Source organism: Lithobates pipiens, unplaced genomic scaffold, assembly GCF_037356315.1.
Source record: "Lithobates pipiens isolate NorthernLeopardFrog02 unplaced genomic scaffold, aLitPip1_a1.2 Scaffold_18, whole genome shotgun sequence".
Classification (NCBI taxonomy): domain Eukaryota; kingdom Metazoa; phylum Chordata; class Amphibia; order Anura; family Ranidae; genus Lithobates; species Lithobates pipiens.
In genome coordinates this window covers 381368535-381380770 of record NW_027507758.1, presented here as the reverse complement: position 1 = coordinate 381380770, position 12236 = coordinate 381368535, and the positions used below count along the sequence as shown (strand labels likewise).

The following is a 12236-nucleotide window of genomic DNA, read 5'->3' as shown; positions in this document are numbered from 1 at the left end:
GTTACTGCTCAACACCCTCTCCGTTCTTCCACTCCCTTCTGCACTTATTTGCTATATAGTAAGTCCTCAACACCATGCATATACTTATTGTTTTGGCACATGACTGTGCTGACCATTGAGAGTCACTTCTTTCTTCCAGGACAGAAAAAGTGATTCTCATTGGTAACCTTGGTTACATGACCATGCTCACCAATAACCACTCTCAATGGCCTCCGGGGCTATGTATGGGGTAAGAAGGTTATGGATAAGTAAATCAGCAGATGTGGTGGTGAATTTTTTAAATAGCAAGTTAGTGCAGCCAGGACCTGAGGGCGGAAGGGGGCTGTGAGGCAACATTTTCATTTTTGCATGCAAAAGTGAAATTACCCTTTAACCTCCCTGGTGGTATTCCCGAGTCTGGCTCGGGGTGAAAATTCAGAACCATTAGCGGTAACCGCGAGCCAGATCAGGATCGCATCACAGGATCAAGGATGAGTGTGCTTACCTTATACCCTGGATCCAGAGATGTCTCCCCACAGTGCGAGCGGCTAGTCCTCCGTTCGATCTATCATGGAGCCGGGCTCCATTCCCTGCGAGCATTGTGATGCATGGGGATGGAGTACGGTGCCAAATTCAAAAAGTGAAACACACACATTACATACAGTATAATGTCATCTTACAGATTACATTGCTTATGTAATTATTTCACATCCCTTTTGTCCCTAGTGGTCTGTCCAGTGCCCTGCATGCAGTTTTATATTATAAAAACTGTTCTTTATGCCTGGAAACTGGAGATTGTCTATAGCAACCAAATCTGTCCCTTTACATCAAAAGTGGTTTTAGACCAGCTAGAAAACAGCGATAATAAATTAGAATTGAGCGATAATGATTTGTGGGGAGATCCGTCATCAAATACTGAAAAGTAATGACAGTGACAATTCTGCAACTGAGCAAATTTCAGTGTTTTTGATATGATTACATTATTGAATATTTATTATTATTATTATTATTATTATTATATTATTATTATTTGGTATAATTATTTGTAGTTATTTATTATATTTAAATTTATGATTTTGTTTTTCAAATTTTATCATACCTGGGATGTCTACTAGACTCTGGTTTGGACAGATTTAAGTGAGTCATTCCTAAGAATTACAAGCCTACAATATAACATGCCAAATTTCCATTCAAAACATTGTACTGCTTTCAGCACCTAAAATCTGACATAATCATACCGCCAGGGAGGTTAAACATGCAACATATATAAAGGTATCATACAAAACATAACTGATACAAAGAAAGAGGTAAAATAAGACATACAGAATGTTGAAAAAGAAAAAAAAATGCTTCACAAATAAGTATTTCCAATAACGATGAATGATTGTTTTGTGTTTTTATACTATTTCAGTTTCTCAAAACATCAATGACTCCTCTAATAACTACTATGGCACAAACAGCAGTTCTGTAGCAGCTGCAATCCTGGTACCTTTTTTTGCCCTCATACTATCGGGATTTGCCTTCTACCTTTATAAACACAGGTAAAAAAAAGGTTTATTTTTATTTAAATATGATTATATTTGTTTAATTAAAATATTCACTATATCAGAGTTGTGACAGCTGAATACAATCAACAGTTTCTGGCATTTGGTATGGGCCCAATGGTGCTGAGAATGTTATAGGAAGAAATTTCAATGGTTTCATTAACAGTGCAGTTTACATGAATGGTTAACTGCTCTTGTAAGCACAGCTGTATGTAGCCGGTAAGATCTTGACAGATTTTTCTAAAGTGGTATTATAAAGTGAAGAACAACATTTTGCCAAAATTATACTTATGAGCAATGTGTCAATAAAATATTGATGGATAACCACACTATTGTACTTGAATAATAAAGAAAAAAGAAGCATCGACTGTGACGTTGATTTGCTAAAGGCAAATAGACTATTTACTGTGCAAGAGATTTTTCACTTAGCTTGTGAATGAGGTGAAGCTCCAATTTGAATATTTTCACATTGAATTTTCAGTGCATTCACTAAGCTAACACACATCAGATTAACCACTTTCAGACCGGACCATTTTGCTGGCTTAAGACCAGATCACTTTTTGCTATTCGGCACAGCGTCGCTTTAACTGACAATTGTGCGGTCGTGGGACGTGGCTCCCAAACAAAATTGATGTCCTTTTTTTCCCACAAATAGAGCTTTCTTTTGGTGGTATTTGATCACCCTGCAGTTTTTATTTTTTGCACTATAAACAAAAATAGAGTGACAATTTTGAAAAAAAAAAATTTTTTACTTTTTGCTATAATAAATATCCCCAAAAATATATAAAAAAAGTTTTTTCCCTCAGTTTAGACTGATACGTATTCTTCTACATATTTTTGCAAAAAAAAAATTACAATAAGCGATTATTGATTGGTTTGCGCAAAATTTATATCGTTTACAAAATAGGGGATAGTTTTATGCCATTTTTATTAATATTTTTTATTTACTAGTAATGGCGGCGATCAGCGATTTTTATTGTGACTGCAACATTATGGCGGATACATCGGACATTTTTGAAACATTTTTGGGACCATTGTCATTTATACAGCAATCAGTGCTGTACAAATGCACTGATTCCTGTGTAAATGACACTGGCAGTGAAGGGGTTAACCAGGGGTGGCAGTGTAGGGGTTAAGTATGTCCTAGGGGCATGTTAGTAACTGTTTACATCGGCATCTCCCCGTTCAACCTCCCTGTGAGACAATCGCGGGTATCCCTATGGCGATTGAGTCCGCGGGACCCGTGACCAGACTCATGGGGGTCCCGCCCTGCATGCGCGTGTGCCACCGGCGGTGCGCAGGTGATGGCAGGGTGCCAAATACAAATGGACGTACCTGTACGCCAATTTACATGCCCGTGCCATTCTGCCAATGTACATCGTCGTGCGCAGGTCGGGAAGTGGTTAATGAGTAATATATATATAGAAAAAGTTATGAAATCAACAATTAGCAGCTGATTACAACAATGATTACAACCACTATTTTAATATAAAATAATACAAAATATTTTAATGGCAAATACATTAAGAAAATTTGCAGTTACATGAGCATTAATTATGAGCTAATTTTAGGCTGATAAAAATGAAAAGAATACACTTTTATGAAAAATGTATTTTGCTTTCAATGGGAAGAATTATATGTTTTTAGTATTATATGCATGTATTTGCAATTTATGAATAATGGCATGCCTTAAAGCACTCCAACTTTTTTCTTCTTTTTTTTTTTTTTTTTTTTTTTACCAGTGTAAGATAATGCAGTTAGCCTATCATATGTGGATAAAAATGATTACCAGTCTTTTTCTTTTGTGTTTCTATGGGCCAGTGAGTAAAAGTAACACATAACACATAACACATAACACATTCTATTAAACTTGTAAATTTGACAGTAGTCCTTGAAGAGTCTTTCTGAATAAAGATACTTGAACACTGAAATTATCCAACACCTGAGTTAGTTGTAAGTCAGTTTGGCTAATATAATGTTATTGTGTCTGTGTGACCATTCCAAATACATCTGTTTAAAACTACACACAGCTGCAGATGACAGGCAGAGTATATATATATATATATATATATATATATGTATATGTAAAAAACACGCTTAGTTGTTTTTCTGCTATCAATATCCTACAGGGGAGATTTCTCTTACCCTTCTGCCCCAGATGCACAACAAAAAGTGAAAGGAAAATCAGTTTTCGCTGTCCCCATTTGAAGATTTTTCCTCATCTCTTGTTCTAATGACAACAGAAACATTTTGGATTTTGCATTACCTACAGTTTCAATTATAATGGTCACCAGGACAAATAAGAAATCTTTCCTTGGGCCATCAGACAGCAATAAAAATGACAAGGTTATAATTTTTTCCTGCTTTATCCCTATCTATAGATAACAGGTTTGGTTGTAGGTACACAAAAAAAAAAAAAAACATTCAAAACTGCTACTTTTTAACAAAAAAATGCTTAGAAATGTTGTCTTATTTTATGAAGGTGTGCATTCTAGATAGAAGGTTAAAAGAAAAATTTCCAGAAATTCAGAAAGTCAATAAAAAAATAATTTTAATGTAGCAGAGAAGAGATACAGCCTAAGTATGCTTTCTAATAAATTATCCCATATTATTCTATAAATCTCTGTGCGGTTGAGTTACTAAAGCCAGATAGGCTGTGTACTTTGCAAGGAAATTCTCCCTTGGCTTAGTGAATAAAGTGCAGCTCTGTTGACTTTCATCATCCAATCATGTGCAAGCAATAATTCTGTTTCTTTTCCTTGCATATGATTAGGGAAATTTTCATTACATATTGGAAAATCCCCCTAGAAAAGTAAAATGCTTATATGCCTTTAGTAAATATTCCCAAATCGCATAAGTAAAGAAAAATATTGAACTTGATTTGGTCTTTTATATTTATTGTACATATCTGAACATATTTAACATAGTTTTGACTGGGTCTTGTTTCATGTATTGACTGTCAATATTCATTTTTTGCTTTTTTGTTTTTTTAGAGCAAGACCCAAAGTGCAATACAATGGATATGCTGGTCATGAAAATAGCAATGGACAAGCATCATTTGAAAATCCAATGTATGATACAAACTTAAAACCCACAGAGGCAAAAGCTGTTAGATTTGACACAACACTAAACACAGTATGCACAGTGGTATAGCCTTTGGAGTCAAATAAGACTAATTCATAGCCATACCTCTGAAGGACAAACTGAAATTCCATTGGTGCCCTAAACCAATATCTCTACTACTTCTGGCTTTGCTGCTGCAAACTCTAACACCATATGTCAGCAAACAGTAGATACATCTTTGATGCTCATTGAATGAGTTGAGTCTTCTGAAGATCACATGAAGAATGTTCCTTTCTTTAAAAGAGGATTATAATGTCTGTCTTCAATCTGCTTGCCATGGAGGAATACTTCAGGAAGACAAATAAGTCATATCAGTTGTTATTTGGATGCCTTTCACTGCAATATCTTGGGCACCTGGATAAATCCTCAGCTACTTTGATGTGTGAGATCATCAGAGTGAGTGTATTTTTTTGTATCCCAACAAAAGTGAATGTCCTGGAGGAGGCACCCACTGGAAGAAGAGGACAACCTTTTGTATGGTTGCACATACATGAAATGCTTTACCATGAAATCAGTGACACTATGTGACAGTTAAAAGAAACCAGATTTATCAGACACTGTTTGTGCGCTGGGTGGTTTGTTAATCTTTCCATTCAGTTGGTGTTGCAAAATATTACTGCACAATTTTTTGCACTAGTATGTTTGAAATGAGTGAGTTTCATCCCATCAACAAAAACAGGGTTTACAATGACAATGTTCAGTTGTTTAAACTCATTTACATTTGACCCCCATTTTACTAGACACCAAGTTTCATTATTCCAGCATTCGTTAAAATACATAATTTCTTAACAAAAAAATCAAAAAGGAAACTAGGAAACTTTGTTTCTGTGCAATTTAATGCAGGCTCTCATCTTCATAAACCACACCTGATATCATGTCCAAAAGCAGCAGTCAATTTTTGTACAATATATATTTTATGTCTTATTTTCTTATAAAAATAAATAAACAAAAACAGGGTTGACATTAAACATTTGTATTATACAATTAAACAACAAGTGTTTGGAAAATTGTGAAGAGTAGTTCATTTACACTTACACAAAAGAGAAATATATATTTGGAAAATGGATTCACTATTTAATATATGCCTCCAAACAAATGTTTTTTTTTTTATCACAGCGATGAACATTCTGTCACATGTTGGGTTGGAACTGGATCACAAAAAGGATGTGGAAACTCCCAAAATAAATTTTGCTTCCAAATTGTTAGATGGAAACTCTGGCATGATTCCTCCCAAGTGTAAAATTGTATGAGGCATTGTACTACATTAGTAGTACAGTAGTTTCTAACAAATTAAAATTTAGAACAATTGAAAGTGTTCTGTAATTCCTGTGGGAAGTGCGAGAGCAATGCATCTTGCTGGATTATTTTCTTTGCCTGTCTTTCTTATACATAATTCTTACCAATGCAAGGGGACAAACTTAAAGTAAACCTGTGAGGATAGAAGTATGGTAGCTGTCATTGTTCACTTGTGATAATGACTTCTCTAGCTCCAGATCTAGCTTTGGAAATATGCTGGTATTTCTTTTTTTAATAAGGAAGAGGAAAGTTGTTTAACCCAAATTTGTTGAATAAAAGCTGCCTAGTGATTCAATTACAAATTGGTCTATCCACAAACTACACATTTCAATGTCAGAGAAATTGTTCCAAAGCAGAAATTCTCAATTTCACTAATTGAGCTGCATATGTAACATTTTCTTTTAATACATTCTTTTTTTTTAATTACAGGGTGTGTTTTTATTTGAGGTGTGTTTAGGGTGTTTTAGTATTTTTTTCCCTTTTTTTGTGTATTTGATTACTATTTATGGATTGTGGCTTTGTCATTTTTTTACAGTGTATTTTTCTGTGAAAAAAAATGTAAAACAATAAAGCCATGAAGGAGCTTATTTAACTCAGGGACCCTTTAAAACCTACTGCACCCATAAAACCCCTGAAAATCTCAATAATTCACCTTTCTTGTTTGCCTTCAATGCATTTTCACAAAATGTTTGGTCAACATTTTTTGATTTGTAAAATTTTCAGGGAGAAAAAAAACTTTCAATTCTTCTCACCCCAAATGATAAAGGTCAGGATGACAGATCTGGAGCCTGCACCATTGAAAGGAGCAAGAAGTGGCAGCTTCCACCCATCTATATTCACAGATTCAATTTAAAGCAGAGTATTACGTTTAGAGGAGAGTTTACTTGTTCTCAATATAATAGAAAAGTTTAGTGCATATACTTATTGGATGTAAACTCCTTTGACATTAATCTCCTCCTGGCAGGTACATAGACCCATTTTATTGCAAAATGTTCAAACTATACCTTTGCTGTATCTTCCCCATTTTTATTTTCTGTAAATTGTATGTAACATAGGTCTACCTAGAGTTTCATTTTTTCTTGTTATGTTATAGTTTATATACTGAACTACCCAAATACTGATAGTTTACATAGTGAACCACCTGAATGCCGCATTACTAAATCACACACACAAATACTGTAGCTCAGAGAATATATAAACCTAACATGGAGTCATAGCAAAGACAAAGGTTTGTTTTTATTGTTTGATTAGAGACCCAATTTTATATAATAAGTGTATGGCCAAAATGAAAACAGTTTCTGGCATTTTTATTCCCAGCACGAATGCTTCAACTTGTTAAAAAAATAAATGTGGGATGCCTTTTTTTCAGACGACACATGAACAACAAAATATTTTAGTGCATTCAGTAGTGATATAAGTGCCTTTTGGATAGCCTGGAATATTTTTAAACACAGTTTTGCTAAATTAGCATTATCAAAACAGGCTATTCTTGATGACTTCCAGTATACATATTTAGCTGGCATATTTCCTTTTTGGACTCACTTGGACCATGTTTAAAAAGTGCCTAAAAGGACATTTTCTGTGTTGATTATTTTTCTTTCATTTTATAACTTGTACTACAAAAGCTATATCTGAAATTATGATTGATGGCTATAAACAACACAGATGCTTTCCTTCTGGTCAGTTCGGGGTTGATTTATTATGAGAGTAGAGCATGTTAAATTTTAATGGGAATTTTCACTTACAGTAGTTTAGTGAATGTTGTGAAAATTCACTTTGTAAAAAAAACCTAATCATGTACAGGAAAAATACATAAAAAAATGGATTTTCACTTACACAAGAATTGATTTTTGAAGTCAGCAGAGCTTCACATCATGAACATTCACTCTGTAAGTGAGCAGCTTATACTCCTTTAGTAAATCAACCCCTTTGAGAACCTGGAACTTTTATGTCTTATGAATCATCTAATATATATATACAGTATACAGTATATATAATATGTTGGAATAAAAACATGTTAAATAATATGTTCAGCTTCTGTTTTTGTTCACTATATTTTGTGCAGGTGGAAGTAGTATTTTTTAATTTTATAACAAGCTGCTGGTTCAACAGGGAGATACTGATGAAAGACACTCCTAATCAAATACCCTGAGAAGACAAGTATCAGGAAAGAACAGAAAAATATGTATTTTTTTTTCTTCTCTGCTAATCTCCTCCCCTATATCTGATCATTTTTTTGCAATCTGCCTTAACTGAAAAGGAAAGCAGAGACTGTATGGAATAGAAGGAATTTACAAAAAACCTTCCTAGCCATGCTGTAATTGAATCTTTGTGTTGTGTTGTTGCTTTTGGTAAAATCACTTTATCAGTCCATGCAGAGTCACTACATTTGTCATGTATATGAGAAGGGCAACTGCCAGCACAGCTTTGCCTTTAGTGCTTCCTGTGTTGAGAAGCAGATGTGTTTTGGGTAATATATATATATATATATATATATATATATATATAATTAGGGCTGTGGAAATTAAAGATTAATTCCTTGATTAATCGATTCATTTGTTTGATCGATCAAAATTCTTTTGATCGGTACTTACCTCTCTGCTAGCTTCTGGGTCTTCAGGGAGTCCATCGGAGATCCAGTGATGTCACAGACATTGATGTCACTGGACCCCTCCCCCTTCCCCAAGTGCCTCAGTCTGCTAACGAAGGGTAAGGGAGGAGTCCGGTAACATTGGAGTTTTGCTTGAATGTAATGCGTACGGGGGAGGAGCTATGCATGACGTCACCTGCTGCTGCCCTACGGAACTAACACGATTGTCAGCTTTACATGCTGTGTTTTTATCATCTTTATAGTTTGTGTTTGAACAAAAAATTATCTTTACTTAAGCGGTGAGCACTTAAATCTTTTCTTTCTACCCATGACCTGGCGTCCTTGCTGAGATCTAATGAGACATGAGAAAAGTTTATGGTCCATGTTAACCCTTTTGATACCTGCTTGCATGACCACCTGTTTGCACACGGGTCCATGCCATAAGGTGAGAGTGATTAATTAGACCGGAGTTGGAGGGATTCTCACACTACTGTGGAAAAAAAAATTACTTACATCAGTGCTACAGTTTTGAATTTAAAACGTATTTGTGTGAACTGTGAAGTTAAGTCATGGATTGTGGAAACTAGTGTCGGGTGATTTTCTATAGTGTATACCACATTAACCACTGACTAATGCAGAGTTGCAATGCAAGGAGATCAACTAAAAGTAGTTGGATCTGTATGTGCATTATAATTAATCCAAATCAGTTGCTTAATCGATTAAAAAAAAAACGATTAATCGAACACAAACATTTTAATCAGTAACAGCCCTAATATATATATATATATATGTACACCCCTCACATTTTTGTAAATATTTTATTATAGCTTTTCATGTGACCACACTGAAGAAATGACCCTTTCCTACAATTTAAAGTAGTCAGTGTACAGCTTGCATAACAGTGTAAATTTTCTGTCCCCTCAAAATAACTCAACCCAAAGCCATTCATGTCTAAATTGCTGGCAAAAAAAGTGCGTACACCCCTAAATGAAAATGTCCAAATTGGGACTAGTGATGGACGAACTTCCGACGGGACGTTTCGCGAACGCGAAACGCGAACGGACACAAACGTTCGCGAAAACGACCGTTCGCCGCGGGCTCCATTGACTTCAATGGGAGGCGAATTTCGCAAACCTTTAGGTCGAATTTGCGGCCACGGGGTAATTATTAGGGGGTAGCACGTAGTCCCACCACCTGGACAATAGCATAATACATGTATGAGGTGAATTTGGGATCGATAACTACAAGCATTTTTTTTTTATTTGGGAAATTGTTCTGACAATTCAGGACTATGGAGCTAATGAAGGCAATGGAGGAGAGGGAAGGTCAGGGACCAGGGTAGGCAAACAAGAGGGTGCAGGAGATACAGAGCACTGACAGCAGCACCGTAATACAGAGCACTGACATCAGCACCGTGACATACAGCGCTGACAGCAGCTCCGTGACATACAGCGCTGACAGCAGCTCCGTGACATACAGCGCTGACAGCAGCTCCGTGACATACAGCGCTGACAGCAGCTCCGTGACATACAGCGCTGACAGCAGCTCCGTGACATACAGCGCTGACAGCAGCACCGTGACATACAGCGCTGACAGCAGCTCCGTGACATACAGCGCTGACAGCAGCTCCGTGACATACAGCGCTGACAGCAGCTCCGTGACATACAGCACTGACAGCAGCTCCGTGACATACAGCGCTGACAGCAGCTCCGTGACATACAGCGCTGACAGCAGCACCGTGACATACAGCGCTGACAGCAGCTCCGTGACATACAGCGCTGACAGCAGCTCCGTGACATACAGCGCTGACAGCAGCTCCGTGACATACAGCGCTGACAGCAGCTCCGTGACATACAGCGCTGACAGCAGCTCCGTGACATACAGCGCTGACAGCAGCTCCGTGACATACAGCGCTGACAGCAGCTCCGTGACATACAGCGCTGACAGCAGCTCCGTGACATACAGCGCTGACAGCAGCTCCGTGACATACAGCGCTGACAGCAGCACCGTAAGCAGCCCCAGGAGGAAGTCAGCACAGCACAGGGATGGTGTGATCCCCTCATAATAAGAACCCCCAGGAGGAAGTCAGCACAGCACAGGGATGGTGGGAGCCCCTCATAATAAGAACACCCAGGAGGAAGTCAGCACAGCACAGGGATGGTGGGAACCCCTCATAATAAGCAGCCCCAGTAGAAATATGACACCGCTCAACCTCTTCAAAGAGGAGGGTAGGGGCATATAGTACGGTGTGCTTTTTTGGGTCAGGGAAGTGAGCCAAATGAATTAAGAAGGTCTGTGTGCTTGATTCCAAAAATTGTTTATAGACATATACATGGTCTACTGATCACATGTGTTGAATTCCTCCGAGATCCATGCCTCATTCATTTTTAGAAATGTGAGGTAGTTAACACTGTGGTGAGCTAGGCGAGTACGCTTATCGGTCACAATCCCCCCTGCTGCGCTGAACGTCCTTTCGGACAGGACACTGGATGAGGGGCAAGCCAACAGTTCGATTGCAAATTGGGCAAGCTCTGGCCAGAGGTCAAGCCTGCCCACCCAGTAGTCTAGGGGTTCATCACTCCTCAGAGCGTCCACATCGGCCGTTAACCCAATGTAGTCGGACACCTGACGGTCTAGGCGTTCCCTGATGCTGGATCCGGATGACACCTGTCGATGGGTCGGCTGAAAGAATGACCTCATATCCGAAGTCACCAACACATCTTCAAACCGGCCTCTTCTTGCAGGCGCTGTTGGATTGGTACCCGCAAATCCTTCTCTGGGAGTGGGAATTGCTCCTCTGCCAGCGCACGCAAAAGCAGAATGCAGCATTTCTCGAAGCAAGGCCTGGAAGTGCTGCATTCTGACAGCCCTCTGCGACGGCGGTAACATTTCCGCCATTTTGTGTTTGTACCGGGGGTCTAAGTACGTTGCCACCCAGTACTGGTCCTTGACCCTCATGCTTTTTATACGGGGGTCCCTATTAAAACACTGGAGCATGAAGGCCCCCATTTGCACTAAAGTGGAAGCGGTGTGGTGGCCTGGCTCCTGCTCATCATCCAGGATAATGTCGTCCTCTTCATTCTCCTCTCCCCATCCTCGCACAACAGGGATCCCAGAAAGGTTTAAAGCATGCTCTTCTTGCTCCTGCTCATCCGCCCCGGCACCATCCTCCTCTGACTCCTCATCAGACTCCTGTTGTTGACTTGTCTCAGATAGAGTAGCCCCCCCTGGGAATTCATCCAGCATTGCGACTTCCTCATCTTCCCGCTCCTGCTCCTCCACAGCCTGATCAATGACACGACGCAATGCACGCTCCAGAAAGAAGGCATAAGGTACCATGTCACTGATGGCGCCATGGCTGCGACTGACCAGTTTGGTGATCTCCTCAAATGGCCGCAGAAGTCTGCATGTGTCGCGCATGAGCAGCCACTGGCGCGGTGAAAAAAAACCCAGCTCCCCAGAACCGTTTCTTTCGCAGAGTTCATACAGGTAGACGTTAACTGCACGTTTCTGCTGGAGCAGCCTATCAAGCATATAGAAGGTTGAGTTCCATCGCGTCGGGCAATCGCAAATAAGACGTCTGACCGGCAGATGGTGTCGCCGCTGAATGTCAGCAAGGCGAGCCATGGCCGTGTAAGATCTTCTGAAATGGGCCGAGATTTTCCTTGCCTGCCGCAAGATGTCCTGGACCCCAGGGTATTTGA

At 38.8% G+C, this 12236-nt stretch overlaps 1 protein-coding gene across 1 annotated transcript in view; it reads left to right on the top strand.

The window, feature by feature from the left end:
- The window catches only part of CSMD1 (CUB and Sushi multiple domains 1), a 2539710-nt gene extending 2531302 nt beyond the window's left edge, over positions 1 to 8408 (top strand). The window contains exons 69-70 of the mRNA XM_077487775.1: positions 1391 to 1520; positions 4517 to 8408. Coding sequence (XP_077343901.1) covers positions 1391 to 1520; positions 4517 to 4676 — 290 coding nt within the window. The 3' untranslated portion in view covers positions 4677 to 8408. The remainder of the gene's footprint in view (positions 1 to 1390; positions 1521 to 4516) is intronic.
- Positions 8409 to 12236: the final 3828 nt, after the last annotated feature.